Source organism: Engystomops pustulosus, chromosome 5, assembly GCF_040894005.1.
Source record: "Engystomops pustulosus chromosome 5, aEngPut4.maternal, whole genome shotgun sequence".
NCBI lineage: Eukaryota > Metazoa > Chordata > Amphibia > Anura > Leptodactylidae > Engystomops > Engystomops pustulosus.
The window spans coordinates 24,958,838-24,986,731 of record NC_092415.1 but is presented as its reverse complement, the minus strand read 5'-3'; the positions used below and the strand labels follow the sequence as shown (position 1 = coordinate 24,986,731).

The window sequence follows — 27,894 nt, the reverse complement described above, 5'->3', positions numbered from 1 at the left end:
AACGACAGATTCCCAACGCTCTTTTTGGGTCCCGTCGCTCTCCGTTTCCATGTTTGGTGTCAACTGATAGTGTTAAGTATGACTATTTATCCCACTGAGTCTCTACTGCCAAAAAAAAAAAATTTTTAGATTGATCAAGCAGAAAACCTCTTAAAAAAAGATAATCAATGTACAAAAAAATTAAATTAAAAAATAGGGGGTGGGGTTTGGAAGTCTGACAGGAGTAACCAATAGAAAATGATATATTATACAAACTGATAAAAGTATAACAAAAACACACAAAAAAAAAAAAAAATGAAAAAAAACACTCATTCCAGGTTCAGGTCCTGCAGGCGTGATTTTTTTCCGTCTGTACCGGATGGGGGTCATCCCAGTCTCCTATATCACTAGTTGTGTTCCTGTGCAAGTACCTGCCGCTCACAGAGCCACGCACATAACTAACCAATACACAGCGTAAACTAGACTATCTCTGTACCGTAATAAGCTTATGGAACGCCCACCAGGACCTTCACGGTAACCGGCACAAGCAGCAAGATGCTGAACTAATTCCGGTAATAATTGGAGAGGTTTTTTTTTTTACTGCCAAAATATTCCAAGTTTTGTTGGTTTCTGTGAAGTACAAAATGGTGACTAGATATTGCTCCAAACATGATTTCCGTGTGCGAGTCTAGCAGAGCAGCAAGGCCTCGTCATCGCTCGTTTCATTCTTGAGCACCGCTTCCAAGCAGGTGTCTGGGATCTGAGCGGTGTGGACGATACCGCAGCACTCACAAGGACCATCGCGGCTGCAGGACCTTGCTCCTTGAGATGTCGCACTATGTTGTGCAAGTCCTTGCCCCTGATCCGAGGCCAGATCAAGTAACGGTCTAGTGCAGTCATTAAGGTCAAAGTCTAAGGCTGGAATCAACATCTCTACATCGTCATCGTCTTCTCTTCCAGCCCCGTTGCTATCGAGTTGCCTGAGGGGGCTTTGGTTCTGACCTGCAGAGCTTGACCTCCCAAGAGTAATTCGCACCCAACGTAAACCTTGAGTCATTCTACTAAGAGCGCTGCTGAGCTGTTGGCGGGCTGGACTTACAACAGGAGGTTCTGGAGCTGGGGTCTCCCTTAGGGTATCTGCTGGTCGGCTGTTACTTGCTGGAGTAGTAGAGCTGCCGCTTCCGCTCACGGTGGCTTCAACCGCAGAAGCAGGAGGTGTTTTCTGAGGCAAAGGAGCAGCAACACCGCCAACAGCCCCCTGAGCATCTCTTCTGTCATTCTCCCCATCAGTATCATCAGACTCCACAGAGAAGAGTCCCCTGTGTGCGTTACCCCGATCCCCTTCTCGGTTAGCACCTTGGCTTGTAGAACCATCTCCATTGGTGGATACCAAAGATAGAGAAGCAGAATTACGAGATCGCACAAAATTGTAAATCCTATTCCAAATGTTGCTGGATCTTCCAGCTATCGGGAGGCGAATGGATGTGAATCCTAGCTGAGAGCGGACAGCGATTCGCAGATTTTCCAAAACAGAAGCCTGAAGAAAAAGAACAAAAACAGAATTTTTGATAAAATTCTTAACCAAGTAGTAATGCAAGCATCCCCACCAATCCCTTGATTTTCTGGTTCCCACCAGTTTCTCTCTTGTACATGGACATCTCACCATTGGGTCCACTGCAGCGGTCATATGCATTTGTTGGCACGTCGTGGACATAGGACAAGATACACAGAAAAATGGGAAAAGGTGGTCCCCTTAACGAAAGTCTGATGCCCTAAAGAATGCAGAATTTTACCTGGTTTGGAGAGCACACAGGAAAGTCTTCCACTGGAGGGATCAGACCCTGAGCGATCAGTTGTCCATAAGAAGGCGGAGCTTCTCGTCTCAATAAATCGGCTTCCACTCGGGAAAGTTGTGTTTCAAAGGACCTATAAATGGGAGGAATCAACGAGGTTGAGTTTCAGATGGTCACTGTAAGATCACAGCGCTCCAAATTACCAGTGCTTTTTTTTCAATTAACTATATATCAAAAATATATCACTTTTATAAAAGATTGAGTAAAGAAGACATAAGACCCTCATACGGTCACCCATGTCATGCTTATCCTGGTAACGTTAGTCAGTAGTACGTTGAAGCCGCAGGTGACGTGAACCTCAGGAAGCAGGACTCGGGACTTCATGTAATGCCCTGTGTCCAGCTGGCTTGTAGTTGTTACTGTAGGCCTTCTCCGTAATAAGCATTCCCATATGAGTGGCTGGAGAGGTGTGCAAGTCCCGAAACCTGCTATGAACCGCTGCTTCCATGGACTGCATACAAACTTTACTGAGGCAAGTATAACATGGGAGACCCTATATTGTGGTATGATGAAAAACTTTAAAGGACATCTACCACCAGGATGAAGGATAATAAATCCAGCACACAGACAGAATCTGCTTATTTTTTCAGCTTCTTATGTCCTAGTTTTTAAGAAAAGGCATCTTTAAAAACTATGCAAATGAGCCTGAGGGGCTCCAGGCCCCATTAACACCATTAACATGGAGCCTCTCAGTCTCATTTGGATAATTTTAAAGCTTTTTTTTTTTTTTTTAAAACCAGGCCATAAGAAGCTAAAAGAAGAGCACATCCTGACAGAGGGGGCGCACACCTGTCTGTCATTGTGCTTGGTTTACAATCCTTTATCCTGGTGGTAGATGCTCTTTAAAAGGCCATGTGTTCGGAGTTGGAAAACACGTTTAAGAACAGAATTTCCATCAGCCCCCATTTAAATTTGACATTCGTAGTTTAGATTTTCTGGACATTTTCTGTGACACAGCATTGGGCTTCTGATATATCCACCCCCAGCCCCGGCCATTTATCGGATCTGGCTGTACTACTTCTAGTAATATACATGAGCACAATACACACTCTGTGTACAGGAACGTAAGAGATCACATCTTGGCCCATATTAAAAGACGCACTCCGGCCAAGTCATGTACAAAGACTCCAAGGAGGGAAACGTCAAACTGAGGGGGCGCAGACGCTCAACCATCAGTGCGGTAAAGGACTTCACAATTCACGCTTTACAGGAACCGCCAACTATGGAGCATCTGACAAATACCTACATCACAAATAACGTGGACAGAGCTTAAAAAAGGGGTTGTTTGGAGTCTGCTTTCTTAAAGCACAATCGTGACTGGGATAATCTTCTTATATTTGTTATCCATGACCACCTTCCTTCTAAAAACTATGTCAAAAATTATGCTAGCGAGTCTGAAGAGGTCTGGGGGCACTACCAGCGCCCCTCTGTGCTGCTGCACAGATTACACTGTGGAGGAGCACCTCCCCTCTTACTCCCACTGTGTGAGATCACATCATGGAGAGACAGTGTAACAGCCTGTGAAGCTGCAGCACAAGGGGGTGCGGTCCTTTTGGGGTCATTAGCATACATATATGCTCCTTCTCATACAGACATATAAGAAGATATCACAGTCCCGGTGCCTGGATCTATGAGTAATGTCCCTGGTTTATCAAGATGGATTCCTTTGAGGAATTAGTCGGAATCTCTCTTGTGCTGAAGAGTATTGAGTCCTTATAAGTTTCCCTCTATGACTTTGTGCAGGTGTAACTTTACATTCATTTTGGAAATATCTCTTTGGGATACACTCCTCATAAGTACCGCAGATTTTTCATCTTCATTAACGAGAATATGCATCATATTTGGCAGCAAAACACTCACAAAATCTGCAATAATTCACTTGCATTGTAGATTGTAATACTGCAGCATGGCACTTCAAATCAAAGAATTTTTGTGTGCCTTATAATCTGAAAAATACGGTACTAATGAATGAATGGAGGAGCTACATGCCGAGTGTGGCACATGGCTACAGTCCCATAGAGAGAGACGGATATGGTAACAAGGGACCGGTGCTCATCATTGTTCGCCCCTTCAAAGAGAGAATTGATGGGACAAAGGTGCCAGACACCGAACCAGTTATTGGAAGCAGCACAATACTTTTTGCTCCATTCACTATGGGTTCCGATCCGGAGCTGGAAGCCAATTTCATTCATAATATCCAAAATGGACGTCCACTTACCTGCGCTCAAACATACGTAGAGAGTATAACTTGCAGGTACATCCCAAGGCGATCACCAGCAGTAACCCACATATGAGGCTGCCAATCACCGCAGCAGTGATGACCCGCGTGGGCACAATCACCGGACAGTTCTCCTCATCGCTTCCATCGCCGCAGTCGTCTTGCGAATCGCACACCCAACTCTCAAAGACGCACCGGTTATTTTTGCAGTGGAAGTTTCCCGGTTGGCAGAAGAAGCAGTTCTTCTCATCGGAACCATTAGGGCAATGATTCTGGTAATTGCAGCGGTCGGATCGTGGATAGCAAACCCCGTTGCGGGAGCAAGGAAACTCGTCTTTTTGGCACATTGAACAGTTGAGCTCATCCCTTCCGTTGGGGCAGTGCCAGTAGCCATCGCAACGCTGCTGCTCCGTGTAGCAGCCCCAGTTACCACCGCAGGGTATCTCCCATGGGAGACAAAATCCATCCACCTGGTACGTTGCATTAAATCCTCTGGCGGCGTTCACCTTATCGGCACAAAAGTGGACCCGGATTTGACCGGAAGACGAGACAACGGTTAGAGGAGCGTGCGAGTCGAAAGCAGTTAAAACTCGCAGAAGTTTACGAGAATTTTCCTCCAACCCATCGTAAATTTTAACATAGTCTCCATAGCCGGTGCCATCCAGCTTAAAGTCTGTAAAACGCAGAATCACCTTGCGGCGATCTCCGGTGTCGATAAGCCAAGTGCAGTTACTACCAGGGGGGTAGAAATCAGGATAATTGGGGGAGCTGAATGCACCATAGAAGTATTTCAGTGACTGGCCACAAGTAGGTAACTCACAATCGATCTCGTCCCCCAAGTCCAGACAGTCGATGTTCCCATCACATTTTAGGGAATTGGGGAGGCAGGTGTAGGCTTTAGTGAATCGTGACAGGCACTGGAACTGGTTGAAAGCGCAGGGCTGGAAGGCCGCCTCTGTGGGGTGAGGGATTTTGGGACAGGATTTTTCATCAGAGCCGTCGCCGCAGTCGTCCATGTGGTTACATTTTAAGGCCTCGGATATGCACTTTCCGTTGTCGCAGCGAAATCGGTTCCGGTCACATTTTTTCTTTCCTAAAAATGGACAATAAGCGATTAAAACTTTAATTTACAAAATTGTATTCGGCTACAAATCTCATCAGAGCAAAGTGACCCATAGGCCTTGTTTGATGGTGCAGCCTCAGCAGGTTTGGGTTCTCCCAAAAGAAGGGAGTCTACCAGCAGTTATGAAAGTAGTCAGCTGCAGAGCATGTTAGGTATTGTCCCTGGAGATAGGTCTGATCCGTACTGATCTGATCGAGGATTGTAGCTGGACTTGGAGCATCTGGTTTGGCTTGTGAGATCATATCACCGAACATGCACAGCCCTTACCCTGAACCAGAAGGCTTCTGGTTACATATAACAGCAGAGGGAGAGGCTGTGCTGCAGTTCAGTGAAGAATTCTCACACATCAGTGCACCACAGTGCTAGAAGTTCAGCTACAACCCTGGAATAGAATTGTTTTTGTTAAAGGTCCTTCAGGGTATATAGGGGACATGTATAGTACACAGGGCGGCACAGTGGCTTAGTGGCTAACATTACAGCCTTGCAGTGCTGGTGACCTGGGTCAACATCTGCAAAGAGTTTGTATGTTCTTTGTGTTTGCGAGGGTTTCCTCCCACACTCCAAAACATACTGGTAGGTTGATTAGATTGTGAGCCCCATTGGGGACAGAAACCGATTTGACATGCACTGTGCAGCGCTGTGTAATCTGTGGAAGTATTATTACTACTACGTCAGATAAGACATAGACGTGGAGGATTGGGAGCGATTTCTCGTACCTGTAGCATAAGACAGGTGGAATCCCTTTCTGGATATGCGGTCGTCTGCATGAAACTTGATCCAGACGTGGTCCTGTAAGGAGGTGTAAGGTGCTGGGATTGTGGAGCCACAAGCTTTGGCCCCTTCGGAATTTTGATTTGGGCCTATAGATAACCAGTCGAAGTTGCAGGTGGCCGATCCCTGGAGATCAAACTCCTGGAAACTGAAAACAACAGAGATATAGAAGATAAAATAAATCTAATAAATCGGAATGAATACAATGAAATCCAGTAGACAGCAGGGTTGTGCGTGGCCTACAAACAAGTCCTACAAATCAATATTATATTTTTATATTCCTGTGGGTTATTTTCTACCCTTATTGCAAAGCTGTTGATGCTTCAGGGTCTACACCCAACACCCACATAACCAGAGAGGACGGTGCATTGTACAAGAGAATCAAAAGTCTCCTTTATATGTCAGATGCTTATATCAGACTGGGGGCAGCCGTATCAGCAGATTTCGGCAACAGTAGCTGAGCCCCTTTAATCTGGATGATATGCTCATCAGATGTTCGTTTTGGCAGATGTCAGGAGAAGAAAGGATCAGTTGTGGTGAATTTCACCACGTCCAATTCATTGTCCTCAAGGGACAGGGGACCCCCTCCCCTTTAAACAGAAATCTGCATAAAGAGCAGGAGACAGTGATAGCTACTCCCCCTCGAGATTTGTGTATACACAACATTGTGTGTGGATAGTAGCAGCAGGACTGTGTCAGAATATGTATATACCAGGATGTAACTGTACTGGTGCATGCGAGGTCAAAAGTGGCTCCTCACACTGCTGTGTTCTCTGCAGGCAGGGTTAGGCATTCCCCCTGGAGATTTGTATATGTTAATAGTAGCAGCAGTAGTACTCTGTAATAATGTGATTATAATCCAGGATGTAGCAGTATTGTTGCATTGAAGGGGGATCCTCACACTGCTGTGCACTTGACTCTCTGCATTCAACCACTACGAGCGGGAGCTTATTGGGTTAAAACAAAAAAAATAAATAAAAACTACTACTGCTTTCCCACAAAGGAGAATTGCTGTGGTGCAACTCACGGTAGAGAGTTAAGAGCGCAGCAGTGTGAGGAAACACCCTGCAGAAGCTACAATGCTGGAATATAAATGATGTGTCACATTTATGCTGCTATAATAAAATACACAAAAGGTATGGTTACAAAGAACTCCGGGCACAATACCAAACATTCCTAGAGTGCTCCAAGTCCAGCAACACATGGAATAAAAATCCACATTTCACAGTCCTGCTGCTACCAATAACACAGACAAAGTTATAGTTACACCGATCTCCAGGACCAATGCCAAACACTCTCTGCAGTTTTGTATGATCAAAATTACTAGTAGACTCCCTTTAAACACATGCACACTTAGCAGAACAAGGCATGCATGTGTCATACCTGATTGTGATAGTTTCTCCAGGGTTGGCATGGATGTACCAACTACAGTTTATCCTGGACGGATACTCTATAGGCCAGCCCGGACTGGTGATGATACCGCTCGGCTGTCTGATCTGTTCAGGAATCCCTGCACACGCTACAAACAAGAAAAAAGTGATTTACTTTAATTACAGCGTCAGGTAATCGTTCTCTGCAGCCCGTTCATGTATCTACGAGACAACTGGGAGAGATAAAAGCCAGGAGCAAAGGTTTATGATTAATCCGATAAACGCAGAGCAATGCAAGTCTTATATCTGCCAGCAGGGGGCGCTGGGAGCTCACTTACCTGTATACCTCAATATACACAAGGCACATTATAGGAGTAGGACGACTTACCCCCTGACCAATGTATAGACAGTCTGAATTTCGTATACGGGCGAAACAAAATGTGCATCTGCCGGGACTGCAAATAATTCAAGCCAACATAGCGGTGCACATGTACCACCAGCATTTAAAGGGGTTGGTCACTTTACCTCATGTTTTTTGCTCTGTGTGTGTGTGTAAGTGTGTGGGGCAAGATATTAGGTAATTTACTGATATACATTAATTAAAAGCTCAACTTCGCTTTCTTATTATGTAAAGTGAAGCCTCCTCTCATTTACCTCATCAGCCAGAGATTCCTCACCATAAAATGGCCGCAGATGGAGGGTCATGTGATCTCTAACTGTCCATGAGAAATCACGAGCCATCTGCGGCCATTTTATGGTCAGGAATCTCTGGCTGATGAGGTAAAAGACAGGACTTTACATATCAAGAAAGCAATTATTACTAGATGTATAATAGTAAATTAACAAATATCCTGCCCCCCACACTTACACACAAAACACATGAGGTAAAGTGGCTAAAGACATCTCCCCCACATCTCCCTCACATCTCCCTCACATCTCCCTCACATCTCCCTCACATCTCCCTCACATCTCCCTCACATCTCCCTCACATCTCCCTCACATCTCCCTCACATCTCCCTCACATCTCCCTCACATCTCCCTCACATCTCCCTCACATCTCCCTCACATCTCCCTCACATCTCCCTCACATCTCCCTCACATCTCCCTCACATCTCCCAGGTGAATTCACCTCAGCATCCAAGTAATAGGCCTCTTTCCTTCCCTCCGCCATCTCCCAGTCCCAAAACAACAAAATTTTCATTTCACGGAATTGCTGAACACAAACGTGTTCCCCGCGGCCGGGCTAATGCCGGGTTTATGTAGGCAGGAAATTAGGCAGTCGATTTAGTTAAGTGAAATCTGCTCAGAGCGAGGCAGATGTCACTTTAATCTTTTCTGAATAATTTCAGATTTCAGCCGCTTAATTTTCTTGCATTGTGAGAAGCGGTGAACGTAAAACGGGGGGATATTTATAGGAGAAAAGCTCTAATTTTGGGCGAATTGCGCTGTTTTTGTATTTGCTGGTGTATATGGGGTGCTCCAGTTGCTATCATCACTTACCGAGTGGGATTCCTGAAAGATGAACATTTTCCGAGCGATCAGCATTGGCCACATTTTCTACAAAAAGAAAAAATTATTATGAATATATAAATATATGAAATTTACAGAATAGGTATTTTTTTTAAATTAAAAGTTGCTCTTTAAATAAAACTGTGCTCATTAGGACCCAGTCAGTCAGATCAGGACGGCCATATTCAGGCTATATATACGTTTCGTTTGCCCTGAGCTTACTGTGATTTATGACGCTGGTTACCGGAGCATCACTGCAGCGCAAGATGGCACAAGGATGTCATCCCAGACGGATCAGTTTTTCATGCGAGTGTTTCAAAGTAGTAGCTCAGAGATGAAAAAAAAAAAATCATGTGAAAAACATGAAGCGACTAGGACGACACTAGGACTACAAAAAAAAACCATGGTCGGGTAACACTAGGACTGAAATATGACCAAACTTATTTCGATTTTCTTTACACAAACTCTTATGATTTGACATCTGGTTGCATTTCCCAAGACCCAGAGGCCACTCTCTCACATATAATATATACCCCAGTGCCATTGACCACTTGGTGTCCCAAGTAGTACATACACAATACCAGATCTTGTGATTAGTCCAGATTTTAAAGGAAATATTCCATAGAAATCCATGATGATAAACCAGGGACATTACTCAGATCCAGGCACCGGGACTGTGGTAATAATCTTATATTTGTTATCCATGGCCTCCTTCCTTCTAAAATCAACATTTATAATTATGCCTATTAAGAATGACTCTGGGTGGTCATTACTAGAGCCCCTCCGTTCTATAGCTTCACAGGCTGTTACACTGTGCACAAACATACACACACTTCACTGTGGGCTGAAACTTCATCTGCTGCTGTGAGATTACATCAGGCAGAGGGAGTAGGGGGATACAGTGTAACAACATGTAAAGCCAGAGGGGCTTTATGAAGGCCTCCTAGAGCCCTCCTGGCTTGTTAGCAAAATGTAAAGTTGATTTTTAGAAGGAAGGAGGCCATGGATAACAAATTAAGAAAATTATCACAGTCAAGGAGCTTGGATCTACGAGTAAAGTCCCTGGTTTATCAGGATAGATTTTGATGGTAGGTTTCCTCTTACAATCCATCTACAATGTGTGTGGTATTCCAACTTAGTATCAAAGCATCCGGCAAGGATAGGGCCTCTGGGACCTCCACCAATCTGCAGAAACAAGGAGCCTTCAGGCTTTCTCCGACACAATGGTGTGTAGATAGAGGACAGGAGTGATGTGCTGCAGCAGTGAAGCGTGCCATGATCCAGTCCTGCCAGCTCTCCGCAGACGTGCGAGGCCTCCAGCACTGGGATGACAGCGACAATGGCTCCGTAAACAACACAGCCATATTACAGCCATCAGCATAAGCATCACATTTCCCCAACAATATTTTTACTCTATTTGTGAATTCAGACCTGACATAATAGAGGATGACCCCCCCCCCCCACTCCCAACATCTTCACCACCTGGAGGAACATACATGGGCAGGTAAACTAACACTTTATAATGAGCACCGAATACATAATAATCCAACACATCGATCTTCAGGGAAATATTCCAGGAAACCTGCCCGGACATGTCTGTAGTAAGTGATCCATCCTCTACACAGATATGTACACGTATAAGGAGGGCAAGCTCAAACACAAGGACTTGTGTACAGTACATTTGCAGAGGGGAGGTAAGGAGCATGATGTAGAAAAAAGATTGTATGCAATATACCGTATTTTTTGTAATATAAGGCGCACCGGATTATAAGGATTATAAGGCGCACCTTCAATAAATGCCTGCTAAAACGTCTAGGTTCATATTTAAAGGTGCACCAGATTATAAGGCGCACCTGATTATAAGGATGAATGACCAGCAGGTGGCAGACCTGTGCACAGCTCAAGGCATTTTTGTGCGCCTTATAGTGAGAAAAATACGGTTTTCTGCAGAGGTGGACGACTTCTGTACAACACTAAGGAAAAGTCCTGCAAGACTAATTTTTAACGGCCAAAAATATAGATCCCCAAAAACCTCAACTACAGTAAATGGGTACCTGGTGATGATGTCAGCTCCTTTAGGCGGAATATCCCTTTCCAGCCCCGGTCATGGGACTGTTGGGGCTTTAGCAGGATTGGGCGACTTCAAAACAAGTTCTGAAGAACACAAATTCTAGTCCAGTGTAGGAATACTTATTCCTGGGAAACCCCTTGGCCGCTCATCGACGACTAATCTATTTACCCTACCACTACGAAAAGAGGCTAAAGCGCTGGCTCAATCCTCTTATTCTGGAGCTGAAGGTTTGTGGAATCAGCTGTTCAGTGGAGGTCGTACTGCCGCACATAAAAATGGGGTTCTCACCAATTGCTGCTGCGGCTTCATTCAATATTGGTCGAGCGCATCTACTACCACTCCTTTCATTATTATGGGAGGGTCGGAAATTACAGAACACAACACTCAGGTATCTCCCATTCATTGGATTTATCATATATACGAAGAAACATACATTTATGATAAATGATGCATAGGGTCGCTTTTTGGCTTGTGGGAAACAAACATTTCACACAACACATCAGTAATTTAATGGGATGTTTAGATGACTAGTCTAGTAGAAAGAAATTGCTCAAGGAAACCTGTCACCACATTTATAGCCCTAGTTACAAACACCCTTCTTTTAGCTAAAAATTGTTCCCCTCAGATTCCCATTGAACTGTATAATTTTACCTGGTATGCAAGGATGACTACAGTGAGTCAAGGTGGATGAGGTAGCCATGGCCTCCTTGGGCTGAATCCAGCATCTCCTTCCCATGCAGCAGTAATGTCATGTGACCAGGGTGACATCATTACAGGTGCTTTAGCCTCCTAATACCAGCAAACTATGCACCAAGCATAGATCTCATGAAATCACAGCATATCATATCACATGAAGTAACAGCAGCCTGCATGAAGAGGACTAGAAGTCCATGCAGGCGTGCTGAGATTTTTTTTTATGTGGTCAGATACGTGCATGCGGCACAGTTGGCTAATGTAAGGAGGCTAAAGGACCTGTGAAGATGTCACCCTGGTCACATGACATTAGGCCACACCCACGACTCACTCTATAGATCCCTAGATACCAGGCAAGTTTATAACTCTGGAGATCCGAGGGAAAAAAAAAAACTTTTGGCTAAAAGAAGGGTATCAGATAGTTACTAGGGCTCTATAGGAACCTGCCACTAAAAGTATTTATAAAAAAAAAATGTGGCGACGGGTTCCCTTTAATACCAGTTCTGCCCCAAGTCTTTGATACTTGATATTCTGTACTTTTTTCCCCCATGCCATCCTATGCTCACCTAAGAAAGCCGTGCTACGCATGCAGATCTTCCACACGACAGACTTCTGAAGAATCTTGAAGGGAAGGCTTTATGGAGGCAGCAAAGCAAGCCGGAACTAGACGGATACAAGCGAAGCTGGAATTCTAAGTGGGTCTAATTCAATGTGTGGATTCCTCAGGTACTCGCTACTACAACGTACGGCTTGTCTGCCCGAGGGCTGCTGCATTTTTAAACACCTAGCTTATAAAGGATTATGGAATATGGAGACGCTCAGTTATTCTTTAACCCGGCGCATCAAAAAGCAGCGACATGAAGAGGATGGAAGATACGTGCCCAGGCCCCCCGCCACCAGCCCGCTACATGGGTTTAAGATGTCACATCGAATTTGTGCGCTTGGAGTTTTCAAGCTGGTTTTTGGGCCATTCTCTCCTTCCCATTATTTTGTCCCAGTAAATATTTCATGTAATTGTAATTAACGCAAATGTAATTCTAGCCGCACTCAGAAGTGATAGATGCTGCACCATGGAGATGTACTCTTTGCTCTTAAAGGGAACCTGCTGCGAGGGGCGTTCCAAAAATTTCCATATGTCATTGGAACCACTGAGTGGTTATGATGGAGGGGGTGTTCAGACAGTAGTGACTACACAGCGCCCTCCATCTGCAGCAAACCAGCAGGACATGGGGCATGACAGGAAGTGCTGAGTCCTGCTGCCTGGGGTTCATGTGACTGGGGGCTCCATGTAAAACTTCAAAAAGTATAATAAGGGTGACCCTATTATGGGTCAATCCCTTTAAGAAACTAGTAAGAACCTCTTCAGTGGCTGCCTGATTTTCCAGTTTAGGCAAAATATTAGATACAACTTGGCTCCTACCATGTCCCTATAGAACAGTGGTTCTCAACCTGTGGGTCGGGACCCCAGTGGGGGTCGAACGACCAAAACCGGGGGTCGCCTAAAGCCATTGGAGCCGCAATTTTACTGTGTTTTTACTGCGAGTTGCATGGTTTGGGGTCACCACAGCATGAGGAACTGTATTGCGGGGTCACAGCATTAGAAAGGTTGAGAACCACTGCTATAGAAATTTCCGTGACCACTGGGTTTTATTAATCAGCACTTAAGCTCGGATATATGCGAGTGCACTACGGATACGGCATCCAGATTCCATGGCGTGATGGTCAGCTCAAACGGACAAGATGGAGTCCCCGTGCAATATCGGGAAAGGTCTCTTGGTAAAACGCACCAGGAGCCAAAAATCTGAATCACATATGGACAGACAGCTGTCCGGAATAAAAACTTGTAGCGTGTCATTTCTGCAGCTCTGGAAACGGAATATTAAACATGTAGGAAAAAGGAAAAGATCTGGCACAGAGAGGACAGCTTGTTTCCTACTGCTGTAACAAACATAGATCCTTGGAATATATTATATATTTCACCACGTTATGCTCTGTCCATATGCTCTTCAGTGGGTCCATTAGATTATGAGGACGGGGCCTTTTGTACCCCCAAATGAATAGAGCAGCTGGTTTGACTTGCATCCTTACCACTATTCATCTATATGGTGCAGAGATGGCCAAATGCAATAGCTGTATACCCATTGAAAATGACAAAAAAAAAAAATATATAAAAATTAAAAAGAGCAAAATAAGAAAAAATGTACAAAGCCCTAAGTGTCCTGCAACGATTGCTCCCCCCAATACGTCAGCCATCAGCATCCATCGCCGCCGCCCCACCCCACACGTCAGCAGCTAGCATCCCACGTCCATCGCCCCCCTTACGTCAGTCCCTAGTGTCCCTCATCCATCGTCCCCTCCCACATCAGCTGTTAGCGTTCCGCACCCATCTCACCCCCCTTCTTACGTCAGCCCTCACCATACCACATCCATCACCCCGCCACCATGTAATTCCTCAGTGTCCAACACAATCACCCCCGATCTCCAAGATACTTATCCTACCGCCCTACATCACTCCTCACAAGGCCACTTCCATTTCCCAAAAATAATCCCCCTTGTCCCCACAGTATCCCCCAACAACTCCTGCCTCCCTGATAATTTCATTCCCCTCTCCCACATCCTCCTATATCTCCCTGAAGCCTACACCTTCTGCACATTGCTAGATCCCTTTCACATCTAATAGATCAAAGATTGGATGCCAAAACCCACCATTAAACTAGTGGCCGCCCATTAGACCGTCTTACGTGAACTAACCACACAGATGATGCTGAGATCTCCTGCCTGACGCTGATCAGTTTCTTCATTTGCTGAGGCTGAGATGACACGTGCGGTCCGATGATTATTTACAGCTGGAGGAAGCGGTGACAGTCTCAGGAGCGTGTGCCCTCCGCACCATCCAGTCATGGACAGTCTGCAAGGAGGCCACGCCAGTTCATGGTCTCTTAAAGTCAAGTGCAGTCACATGTGACAGACAGAGACCTGACAACCAGCATCAGAGACAGGACTGTACAGAACCGCTTTTCATGGAGCAGTACTTGCAGCAAATTCACTCTAGCCCATTAATTTTTTGTTGCCAAAATAAAAACTTTCTAAAAGTGTGCCAATTCTGTGTCCTCCCGGGCTGCACTCTCCCCGTTATTCTGGACTAGCCCAGAGGTTTTGGGGGTTCAAACAGTGGCCTCTGAATGCCTCCAGTGTCCTACAAGTGGGCCCAGAACCATTTGGCCCAGTATGCTGTGAACATAATCACCATACGATTTTTATATCCTTTCTAGAATTCCCTCTTACATGAATTCTTACCATTCACCAATTAAAAAAGGTGAATTAGAAGAGTCATATTTTGCCATAGAGGAGTCACGTTTAGAGGCTGCATTGCTAATAAATAATAATGCCTTTATTTATATAGCGAACACAGAGCTTGCCAGATCGTTCATCATCTTCAATGGGGATCACAATCTAATCAACCGACCAGAAAGTTTTGGAGTGTGGGAGGAAACTGGAGGACCCGGAGGAAAGCTACACAAACACGGAGAGAACATACAAACTCTTTGCAGATGTTGCCCTTCTTAACGTGCTCCCGAAACACGCTCTGGTCGGGTTTCATGAACCAAACACCCTTCCAGGGATGGGACACCGAGCATTAGTTATATTTGATAGGATGTAGACACCCTCTCCTTTAATCATTAGGGTTACAACAGCATTACAAATTCTGTCCGACAGCGTCGATCCGTGTATCTTGTACTTTAGCCTGCGCTCACCTGTTCCGCCCCCTCATGATGCGTAAAAAAAGAGCAACAACAGACTACAACAGCCGGGAAAGCAATGTGTAACGACAAACAAATGCAGCAGGTGGCAGGTAGTAAAAATAGCACCAAACAAAATAACCGAACTGTGCAGATGCACCCTAGCGTGAAATGTGGAACCCGAATCAACATGGTCACAGGGAAAGGAGCAACACAACAGTGTGCCTCAAGCGACGCCTCAATAAGATGTGTCCTAAATACAGGATCAGGGCACTTGCCCATGAGACAACGCAAAACAATGATCAAATTTTTTAAATAAAAATGGATAATAATAATTTTTTTCTATGTTGCCAATTTATATCAAACATCAGAGCAACGCTCATCCTCGCAGTTTCCGTTTTGACCCGAAATATAATCTACTCAGTCAATTAGTGTTCAAGGTACATCACCGCTGCTGCAAGTAATTGTGTTCCAGGAAGCACCAGGGACCCCGGAGAGCGCTGGAACGGAACTGGCGGAGGAGTCATTGGGGGTACCAATCTTATTCTAATCTCCCATGGATACCTCTTTATCATTGCCCCAGATGTTTAGGAGTCCAATTATGTCTGCACCCAGTGTTTCCAAGTACTGTGAAACTGCGCTAACCCAAAGTGCTACGGATTCTTAAAAAAAAAAAAAAACAAACCCTCTTATTTAACCTTGGATTGAAATCCTGGATGAGCAGAGGAAGAGGAGGATGGCACGGTGCTGGCATCACTCCGTAGCTGGTGAGGCTGCCAGGTCAGCAGCTATGCGGTACATTTTGCAGCAGTGCGTTCTTCAGGGACATATGGAAGAACAAGACGCACAGTAAATTCACGCCTCGTATAAAAATAAGTGATCATTGCAGTAATTTGTCATTGTGTGCATTAACTATACACGTCGTTTAAACCCGGCAGATGGTCCGAGAGTAAAACCACAGTCGGTGCAAGAATGTGGGACAATAGGAGGCTGACCTACGTGACCCTGTATGGGGTCTACAGGCCTTACATCAGGTCATCCATATGTTGTGTTTAGCAAGTGCTCGGCACGGGAGAACCTCATCAGGATTCAGACCTCACAGCCGCCTCCTGTACGAAATCTCCAGTCTAGGAACATCTAAATGTCATGATGGGAGCGTACAACCGAGCACCACTTACATGTCTCAGAATGAATACATGTCTTCCTGATGGCCTGTAAATTATATACTTGCGGAACTCTACAAGAAGGATCTAGAATTTTACCAACTTTATGCACAGGGTGAGATCTATAGATAAACCTGACTCGATGTTGTGGTCCGCTGACGGCAGATGCGCCCCAATTAATAAGAGGGTCCGACTAATTTATGGACGACGGAAATGATGTCTCCAGGTCCGAGGAGTCCACTCATCGTGGCCAACCCAGAACTCCCAAGCACGTTTGGTGCCGAAACGGTAGCTGGAGCAGGATAAAGGAGAAATCACTTATCTAAAAGACACCGATCGTCGCAATTTCGATTACTCATTAGGGCACTAGCTACCACCACAAGGATTGTACAACCAAAACAATACACACCAGAAACCTCAAACACGTAATAACGACAAGCCACAAATGATGTATGCAGCCTAAATATAAGCGACACCTGCTCAGATCGACGTGATGGTTTAGAAAAACAAGTTGCAAAAACATCCAGGTGCCGAGAAGAAGACAACCACGGGTGCCCACAACTTTGATGCCTATAGGGGTCTCCGTTCACAGTACAGAAAAACTGAATTATTTCCTCCATGCAGAAACAGCGCCTCTGTTCCTCGTAGGATGTGTCTGGCATTACAGCCTGGGAACATTTTGCAACACCAAAACAGGCACGACTGATGGAGAAAGAGGCCATGTAAATAACCTTTCCCCATCTCAGACATGGAAATTCCTATAAAACCCCACACAATCCCAGACTTTCATCCGCATCTGCGTATATCCGGTCACACACGACATACAATCATCTCATTCATGATGACCCCATATGATCTTTCGGGACCTGTAACGTTTCGGAGCGGAGGCGTCATGGTTCTTATAAGGACTCCCTTCTATTCACTGGACCTCGGGATCCTGATTATTGAAATCAATGGACACCCTTTATTTACCTAGGAACATCTGTGACCTCTCAGAATGGGCTTTTTGGGATAATAGCCGTCTGTGATGACAAGAAGGCCAACATATTCTGCAAATCCTTAGAGATTCTCAAGTAGTCTCCTGAGGCCTCACTAACCTAGATCATCGAGATACTCAAGCCTCACCCGCTGAAAAAAGTAGGACATACCATTACTGTCCATCACCTAATGACTAAGTTATTAAAAACGTGACGAATTTAGGACAACAGCCGATGTTGGAAGACAAATCTGCTGCACCATTAGGCTCATTAGTCCACTCCTGCATTGAGTCTTCCCATCAGATTGGCTGGACATCCTCCTGGCCCATGTGACATCACAGGACAAGTTAAACATCCATAAGCTACCCATTATGTAAATATACAAATTATTTTGCTAAAATATCGAATTGCACAGAGAGCTTGAGGGTTAATCACTCCGACACTAAATAACTTGACATTTGGATGCAAGATATCCAGTCAGTGTCCTCTCGGATCGCGGAACGAATAACAAGAGAAAACTAAAGCTTCCTCTCTGACGGCTCTAGGGGTCGGAGAGCAGACGTAAAACAAGGGAATGCTTGGGATATCTGGAGAAGATCTGGAATGAAGGCGGCTTAATGAGAGAGTGTCAATACACAGGCCTGTGCTTGTCTTACAGCCAGCGAGTACACGGCAGCTCAGCTTTCACATCCTATCCCCGGGGGTAATACAGGGATGGAAGACACAACGGGCATCTTCAAATATGTCCAAAGCGAGAAATTATGAAATATCAGATGTTGCTGCATACAATATACCGCGAGATATGTGTAAACCACCCATCTTTAAGTATGAAGAACAGTCTGTAGGACCAAATATGGGGCTATCCTATAGATTGATCTTTGGTGGTCAGGAAAGGGGGTTGACCATATTGACCGCTTTATTCCAGCGCCACACCTCTTCATAGGTTGCATCTGGTATTACAGTTCGGCTAAATTAAATGAGTTGTCCAGTCCAGTACGCATGGGATGGGTCACCAGTTTGAGCTTGGCACAGGACACAACACCAAGCAGCCCTTTAGATTTGCCGTCCCTGGTCCTATGGCTCCTAGGACCGTCACAACACAGGACATCACATCCGTTCATCACAAGGCCTGTGGGCTACTATGTTCCAATTAAGTACATGGGCCTGAGCTGTAATACCAAGCGTAACCTCTATTCCATGCATTCCATGGCACTTCCCGTGTTCACTTCAGTGATTCTAGGTTCAATCCCTGAAACGCAAGGACGGAGCTTGTTGGGCCAAACTTTCTTGTTGGCAACTTAAAGGGATTCTCTGTTCTCCACAAAAGGTTCCTGCGTCCTGGCTGCTTACCACTCAATACTTTTTTTTTTTTTTTAGCAAAATTACCTACATTTTTGTAACCAGGTGGGGGGGCAGCAACCTGTGGTACCTTTTGTAACCCAAAGCCTTTTTGATGGTAGGGGAGAATCAAAAAGTACCACCATCAGTGGAGCTCCATGTTGAGAAAAATGAGGGGTTGTATACAAGATTTCAGTTTATGCCGGGAAATCTACCAGGAGTGTCAGAAGGCGGTTATCTGCACTACGATTCCTAAGAATCACTTGATGCTCCTTCTACAGAAGAAATAAAGTCTAAAAATAAAATTCAAGTACAGCTAAACAGGGAGGGTTAGGACAGTCGAATATTTGCACACGAACAAATCCCACTCAACGAGGAGAGGACATGTTCTCAAACAGGAAAATTTGTTCTTCTGGAGAAACTATAACCTGAAGTGTGAGGTCATAAAAACTCAAGAGTTTTTAAAAAGTGCTTTACTGCTGAAAAACACTTAAGGGGCCACCTTTGTGGTGGGAGGATAGAGATATATACGTACCCCCCCCCCCTTCCCTTTCACGCTCTGCCTGACTCACATGGCCATTCCTTATCTGTGATGAAGATCATTGCCGGTGTGACATCTGTGGCCTTGATAGTCCCCCACCCACAATCTTAAAGTATTCATGTAATTTTAGGTCATCTTCTAGACTCTAAGCAATACATAGGGTAAATATTTGGGTCCCATTAATATCTCTGAATGAAGTGGGAGTCATACACAAGGGTTGCCGCTGTATAAATATTCTCTATGGGATTGCAGTAGATAACAGAACAGTGTCCTGTGGGGCTGCGGGAGATACAGTAGATCATCAGCCTTATCACAATGGGCTAAGCTATTCTTTGTGTTGTACAAGGGACCTGTTGGATCTTTGCCCCTGAAATTGAGTCATTAGCATCTGGGATGAGCCCTCTTTGCCCCTCAGCCAATCAGAAGAATGGACTATGGGGTCCTATATGAAGGCGCATTGCGAGGCCAAAATTCTCTTTAGACGGGACACACAATCATCCGGCCGGGCAGCCGTCCTCTGCGGTGGAGTGTGCACTTTGTGTAAGACGATTAGAGATGTAACAAGTCTGATGCCCGGAGGTCTAATAGTAAGAATGAAAGCAGTCAATTGTCCCGGTAACTCCAGGAGGACGCGGCGCGGTGTGTAATGGTCCCTGCAGCATCGCCATTTATCTGCAATGTAACTTTTCATGCATTGATCAGTTTGCTGTAAATCGCTCCAGAAATAACAAACCTTCTTAAAAACACGACAAGCCCAGAGGCACGGAGGACAATCATTTGTATAGGATCTGAGGGTAGTAAAGAACCCACACGAAAAAAAAAAAAAGAGAGAAAAATATCAATGGCTTAATAAACCAAACGTGCAAAAACTACACAAGAAAAAGGCAGTGAAATTCCAATTTTAATAGGACTTTTCTTCCATGTATTCATTCAGAAATACATAAAAGAACTAGAAACGTCTCCTTTTCACAAGTCTTGGTCTGGCAAATAAGGTCGGGCCACCCAGAGCCAAACCGGGCCACCCAGAGCCAAACAGGGCCACCCAGAGCCAAACAGGGCCACCTTGGTCTGGATGTAAGGCAACTGGCTGTAGCAGAGCCTCTCCTCCCAGCGATATGCACAACTCTGTGGTGGTCAACAACCAGACCCCAAAACGATTATCTTTTCTAATGCCCAGTCACGTTTTTGGGTTTTGATGTCAGACCCCCACCAATCAGATTTCTAGGACTAGTATGAGCCATGTAGGAATCTCACCGACTATGAAGCCAACGTACCGCACTCACTGCCGAATAGCCTCACAGTTTCAGGGTCGGGAAAGGTAAAAAAATTATTAATATTACGATATGAAGACAATTAATGTAGCTCCCACGACCATCCTATGAGAATCCTACTAGTGTTGCTTGGACAGTGGAGACAGATTGATGTTTCTGGAAGGAACTGAGATGATAAATTCCAGACGTGGCGTTATGGGAAATACAGAGAGGAGCCCTGACAATCCTGGCTGTACTGTGTCATGCGTGAACGGCATGTGAACTCTGCTGGGAAACACCATTAAACTTCCACAGCTCAGCAGCCAGAAACAATATTGAGAACAAGGCTTCCCTCCCCGCGAGATGCGCGTTACATTGTACTGATGATGTTGTCCAAAGCAGACACATTCCTTCCACTAATATGGTAATAGAAAGCACATGGTCCGGGGCCCGTCCTCCTCATCAATTCCTCAAAAAGACCGTCTCGTAAAGGGAAGACTAGATTCAGCGCTGTATCAAAGATGGAGAAATGGGCAGTGCACCACAAAATCAAGTTGGGTCTCTATACTATAGTGAACAGAACCGGGGAACCAAAATAAAGATGTTTGGCGTCCAAAGATGATGAAGATTGCAGAAATTATTGCATCCCCTATAAAAATAAAACCGTACAGCTTCCTAAACGCATATAAAGAGTCTCCCATCTGCAATCCACAATGTTTGCGGCGAGCTTTAGGCGTTAATGGGAGTTGCGGTTTGCACTATGATCCTTCCATTGGATCCAGAGTCATGTGGTCGCTTCACAAGGCATGAGGCGATGTTCAGGTAATGTCTTCCTCTCTGCTCCATGTAACATAACAGATCTGCGTTTAGAACCAAGACCCCCACACCAAAGAGTCTCCATAACCAAAAGTGGCCCAATTCCTACACACCACCTTATACACAGACCTAGACGTACATAGCCTGGAGGAAAGCCAAAATGTCTGCACACGTCAGCCACAAATGAGCTTTGTTTCCCCAGTAAAACATGAACATCAGCATGACGTTACAAGCCAGCGGAGAGGCGTGAAGCTACAGGACCCCCCGCAGCTCTCGTTACTACGTCTTCCCTTGTGGCGCTCTACCATGTGTCGTAACTTGCAGCAGACGTTGTGGTTTCCCATACAGGAGTCTTGTTTCCTCATACTCAGCTGTGCCCTGGTAACATACGGTAATCCCCACCGGCTGCCTCACACAGAAGACGCTGGGAGAACCCTGGGGGGCACGTGTGTAATGTGTATTGTTATACAGTCTGTTACATGTTCTGAGGATCCGTTACACTGTATACAAAATCTGGAGAAACCGGTGTAGCCATCTACTGCTCCTGGTTTCTGGCAGTGCCAACACCAGAGAGGTCAGGGAATACGTTTCACATTTGAACAATAGAGAATGGAGACGCACACGATCCGCACACAAAAACACGTTGTGTTTAGAAACGCAAGTCGACTGGATCTGGGCGGAGCTTCTCCTGAGCACAGATGCATTTACACCTAAACGCTTAGTCCAGGAATAAGCAACACGTTTTTTGTTAGTTAACAATGTTTCCAAACGCAACCGTTGAAGTGTAAACGCATTTGCTCCACCCAGATACCCACGAAACTTGTTTCTAAGCGCAACATGTGAACACAGTCTGAGTGCCACGTTCCCCATCAGTCACTGCTCATGATCACACAGTAATAATAAAAATGACAGCTGACAACTCGAGTATCGGGTAGAGATGGGAAAACGATTGTCACCCTACGTGGAAACCCATCAGCAATTTCAGTTTCAGGATAAGGTCACCATTACTGAACCGTGAACAGTGAAAGTAAAGCGCGACTCTCACTATACTCTGCTGATTGTATTGTTCTCATGTGAATCTCTGTACCTGGCATTGGGTAAGTAGAAGGGACCCAGTATACCTCGGCACAGAATGTCTGCAGATATAGATATTACTCAAGCTGTTTAATAAATGGCAGTGATAATACAAGCGATATCCGGGTGATCACTTTCTTACTCACCAGCCATACCTAGCAGACAAAACAGCAGCCAGGACGCCCATCCTTGTAGAGACTGCTCCCCCAGTCCCATGACAAATGTGCCTGTAGGAGACCAAAAACAGTGATCAGATGGAAATCATGAAAAATAGGTCATACAAACACAACCCTCCCCCCAGGGGTAATCAGGCCCCCTCGCCTGTCATTCAGGCCCCCCGCCTGTCATTCAGGCCCTTATAAGCAGGGAATGCAGTGGACTGTGTTGCTCTGGGTTAGATTTAGTAGTATACCCTCCTAGTTTTCCATACCAGGCTCCCTGGTCTTTTAGCTATATGGTTGTGAGTGCACAGCCAGGAGCATCATTAGTCTTCAAGCGTTGGCATTTTATTGGGCACATATATGCTGATGGGCACTGGTGATCACATAGCGGGGGCATAACTGAACACAATATTGGAAAGGCAAGAATAAAACACTGACTAGATGTCTGACATACGGCAGTGTAGCATATACGTGGGCTTAAAAAGTGCTTACATTATAGAGGTGGCATCACTGGCACACAGTAATACAATAACTCAGGGGCGAGATGGAGACACTAGTGATAGACTCTAAGGCTACATGCACACTGCTTGAGCAGCATACATGTGCCAGTAGGAGATGGGAAGGGTGAGTGCTGTTCACCCCTCCCCGATCCATAGGAAGTTGAGGAGCCACGCTGCAAAACATGACAAATACAGATGCTGTTCTATGTTTTGTGGCTCGGCCGCCCGATGCGATGGCTCGCGCTGCACTGTATGTGGCCTCCATTGGCTACAATGGAAGCCGTGATCCAGCCACAGATCGTGCAACAAGATCACGGCACAGAACACGGGAGAGCGGACATAGCCCAAGGGGTTTTCCAGGAAGATGAGAGAGATAACTGTATCAGATCAGTGGCGGTCCGACACTCATCGTTCTATTTCTGACAAACTCCCAGGTCCAGAATTAAAAACAGAACAAAGCAAGAAGTCCAACTCAACTTTGTACATAGTGGCTGATGAGAGGAACTGAAGCTGAGCTCTTATTCAATTCAATAAGTTTTGTTGGTCAACCGGGCACAACCGATCAAGTGACTCTCACTGACCCTGTAGACGAGTCCCCTGATATTCTATGCCTGTACAACTGTCTGTGATCCAGTATTAGGAAATAGATGGGTCACAGAACTGCCTGCTTAAACGCCACCCCTGCCATCCAAGCGTGGAGGCGGTGGGCTTCTCCAACCAATAGTGAGAACACAAGAGTCTGGGGGGCTCTCTCCCTTGACAAGACATCTAAAAACCTCTATAGGTACAATGAATGTATAATGTACATAAGATTAAATTAAGGGGAACCACTGGGTTAAAAATTAAGAGCAGCAGGGATTTAAAAATTGACTATAAATGGAAGAATAAGGGAATTTATGGTAATATATAAATATATGGCACAAGAGGTCTGAGCATACACTGTTCTGTGTGTATATAGATATAGGATGACAGTGGGGCTCAGTATATATACACACACAGGAAGACAGTGAAGTTTTGTTTATATATATTTATAGGGCAGCAGTGGAGATCTGTGTATGTATGCATGTATATATACAGTGTATACACACACAGGGGGATCTATATAGATATGGGGCTGACTGTGGGGCTCTGTAAATATATATATAGGGTGACAATGGTGTTCTTTGTTTATATGGTGATATATACAATGTGTGTGTGTTTAAAGGGTTACAGAAGGGCTCTGTATAAATATAGGGGTCGATATGTTTAGATTTAGGGGTACAGTGGGGCTCTGTATGAATATAGGGGTAGATATGTTTAGATTTAGGGGTACAGTGGGGTTCTTTGTATAGTATATATGTATAGGGTAATAAACAGTGCGGATGTGCCGGTACACTAGGTCTGTACACAGGATACTGCCGCTCTGTGTCAGTGTATAGGAGGATACAATGGGGCTCTATGTAGAGACAATGGAGATGTATATGAAGCCTCAGCCATAGCGCGGTGTGTGCCGGGACAGCGCCGCCCCCGCCACCTACCTCCCAGCCGTGTCCCGCGGTCAGTCCGCCGCTCGGTAACGGATGAGCCCGGAGAGGAGACCGGATGCTCGGAGCGATACACTCACCCTGCTGCGAAAACACTTCCCTGCTGCGGCTGGCTCCGCCCATCTGCCCACTCACCACCAATGACCGAAAGGCACGCAATCCACCAATCGTAGACGGCGGTTTACCTGTACTCAGCAATGCTGTGATTGCAAGAAGAGCTGTGATTGGTCAGATTCAGAACTATGGGGACTAGAGAGAATACAAAGCTAATGAGGAAAGGTTACAGTGTAGCGGGGAGAGGGTCAGTGAGGAGAGAGTGTGGAGGTCAGGGATCAACACAGGGCATGTGCCAGGGGCTCACAGCACACCAGGAGCGAGAAGAGTGGATCTAATTAGTAGTATATACATACTTACATATATATATATTTATATATATATTACACTGGAGATCAAATTAGACAACAATGTCTGATCAATTTATTTCTGCAGAAATCCATTCATCTCCATTGATGAACATTATGGATCTGTGTAAGGGGTCACCAGGTCCCTAGAACACTGTTTTACAAAATTACCAAAATATCTCAACATAAAACCTTTATTAGGCAAGAAACATGATGATGCTAATTAGAGAACAGCAATGACTGGAGCCCAGAGAAAGATTAGAAGGACATTTTCTATGAGTCCCAGCAGTCAGTAGGAAGCTCACAGGCCTCTGCTGTGAATGACTTAAAGGGGTATTCTCGTCTGGGGATTCACAATCAGTTTAACTAATCTTCCATTTATAAACATTTCTTCAATTGGATGTTATTAAAAAAAATGTTCCTGTGTGAAGATAATTTCTCATAAATGTAGCCATGTTGTCCCTTAGAAACGAGATTGCTTCCTCGGTTACGACCACGTCACACTCTGGTAGCAGTGGCCAGACATGCGCTATTGAGTCCTGTCTGACCTCCTGGATTCAGAAATCATTACCAGAGGACCGCTGTGGGTCATACAGTAAATCCAGGACATTTCATATACAAAAACCTTTTGTTTCTTTGTGCAATCCCTCCAGCAGAGGTGGCCGTATCCGAGGAAGCTATCTCGTTTCTAAGGGACAAAATCACTACATTTATGAGAAATTATCTTCACACAGGAACATTTTTTTTTAATAACATCTAATTGAAGAAATGTTTATATATGGCAGATTTATCATACTGAATGTGAATGCGCAGACGAGAATACCCCTTTAAGCACATCCGCAACTAAGTCTATTTTGTCATATACAAGCGGTCCCCTACTTAAGAACAATATCCAGGCGACCCCTAGTTACAAACGGTCCTCTGGATATTGTTCAATTACTGTACTTTATCCTTAGGCTACAATAAACAGCTGTAACAGTTATCACAAGTGTCTGTAATGAAGCTTTAGTGTTAATCGTGGCTCTTAAAATCCAACATTTTTAAAATCCAATTGTCATATAGACCAAAAGAATTATGCTTGGGGCTTATAATTATAAAATATACAGTTACGAGTTACATACAAATTCATACAAATTCAGGGTACATTCACACGCGGTATGCCCCCCGTGCACACTCGCCGAAAGATAGAGCATGCTGTGGCACCGTATCTGCGCCATGACGCTATTGCCGTCTATGGGGACGTAAATGTGGCCGCATGTACGTCCCCGCAGACGGCCATGTGAATGAGCCCTTAACACAGAAACTTGATTTACATTGAGTTTCCATCGCGTATGCTAAACACAATGAGGCACGTTTACTTACCCGTCCACGGAGTTCACATACAGTGCATTGTCTAACGATTCACTAAGAACGTGCACCCGATATCCTGCATGTGTCGCTTCCCTGCCCAGGTCCGCCCGAGTTCACCATCTTTTAAGTGGTGCATGTAAGTGCTTGGGCTTGTGACATAATTTGAAAGTTAAATTCCGCGCTCAGTCCGAATCAATCGGATCGTCCGACACCATGCCCCCTAAATTGTGTCGCATGGAAGCCAGCGCAGCTCCGCCAAAAAAGGGTTGCATGCACCACAATCCAGCACACACACTTATTCAATACCTGTGCAAGCAGTTTTAGCCCCAAAAACGGTGCACAATCCGACAAAAGTGCGTGCGACCCTTAGTAAATGAGCCACATTGTTACCTCAACATGTGATCATGGTTGGAGCTTTTGGATTGCAGTGGTGAAAGCAGTGGTGTACATGTGACTGACCCCACGCTAGTCACTTATCTCCTAGTCAAGTAATATGTGGGACAATGCCTTTAAGATTTAAGTGGCCATTGCTCTGGGTTAGTAAAATCTCTGCTTCATATCAATGTAAATCAATGATGGGAACCTTTGGATAACTATTGATTTAACCTAAAGCCATAGACCTGTCTGTTTTAAGCTGTTGGTTTGTCCTACCAATCTTGGGATCATTTAATCGTAAATATAATGAATTGGAGCTTGTTGGTTTTATATATTTGATGAAATAAAAAGCTATCAATTTTTTAACATGTAGGTGGTGAATTCCCCTTTATTTTGAGGTGTTCGCATCAATGTAACCTCATGAATGAGTAAAGTTCATTCTCAGGATCATTGACCAGTAGATGACGGCACGTGTTCTCTATAAGCCATGATTTTCTGTGCTGGGAAACCTCTGTTATAGTGATCCTGGCTGCACAGAAATATTAGAAGCAAATGGTCTTGTGGTTTTCTGTGACAGATGATCCTTGTGCTGCGGCCTGCACTAGTGTACAGTATAACAGCTGATGAAACACTCTGCATGTCTATGGGAGTCTGTCGTAGTCACGTCATCCCCCGTCCTCACTGATATGTCTACTACAGAGCTAGAGAGCATGTAACAGTTGCAGAACCTCCATGGCTTCTTATAGGGACAGTTACTACTTTTCACCCTGTTGGCTGGAAAGGGCCCCATGTTAATATGGAAGTGGGGTATAAATGTTTGGCCACTGCTGTGTCCACTCCCTTAGGACTATTGGAACGGTCATTTTAGTATCCCTGCTCTGTTATTTAGAGAAGAGCCTGTGCATAAGGGGGGCCTTGCAGACATAACATTGTTTGGGCCCCTGAAATCCAGCCCTGAATGCTACACCACCCTCGCAGGACAGGGTGGAGCCCCTCGGAGCTTGGTTCTGATGGTTGCGAGATTACTACTGCTGTGAATCCCACAGTCATTTGACTAACATGTGCAGGTACCCTTATGACTCTCCATATCCAGAATCA

The 27,894-nt window shown here is 45.0% G+C and overlaps 1 protein-coding gene across 2 annotated transcripts; it reads right to left on the bottom strand.

Moving 5' to 3' along the window:
- Positions 1-483: 483 nt before the first annotated feature.
- Positions 484-24,775, bottom strand: LRP12 (LDL receptor related protein 12). 2 transcript variants are annotated; one of them, XM_072151341.1, is made up of 8 exons: positions 24,665-24,775; positions 22,633-22,713; positions 8,815-8,871; positions 7,328-7,463; positions 5,890-6,092; positions 4,051-5,143; positions 1,773-1,905; positions 484-1,516 (listed from the first exon to the last, which is right to left on the bottom strand). In XM_072151341.1, exons 2-8 carry the CDS (start codon positions 22,700-22,702, stop codon positions 668-670), a joined length of 2,541 nt encoding a protein of 846 aa, XP_072007442.1. In that variant the 5' UTR covers positions 22,703-22,713; positions 24,665-24,775; the 3' UTR covers positions 484-667. The 2 variants fall into 2 exon arrangements, with proteins under 2 accessions (XP_072007442.1, XP_072007443.1); XM_072151342.1 differs by having other exon boundaries at positions 22,642-22,713.
- Between the last annotated feature and the right edge of the window lie 3,119 nt (positions 24,776-27,894).

Excerpts from the sequence above, each read along its gene's own strand:
- LRP12 (XM_072151341.1), bottom strand. The coding sequence starts at position 22,702 with ATGGGACTGGGGGAGCAGTCTCTACAAGGATGGGCGTCCTGGCTGCTG. Across the intron at positions 6,093-7,327 it reads GGAGAAACTATCACAATCAG|TTTCCAGGAGTTTGATCTCC; the intron begins GTATGACACATG and ends TGTTGTTTTCAG. Across the intron at positions 1,906-4,050 it reads CTACGTATGTTTGAGCGCAG|GTCCTTTGAAACACAACTTT; the intron begins GTAAGTGGACGT and ends TCCCATTTATAG.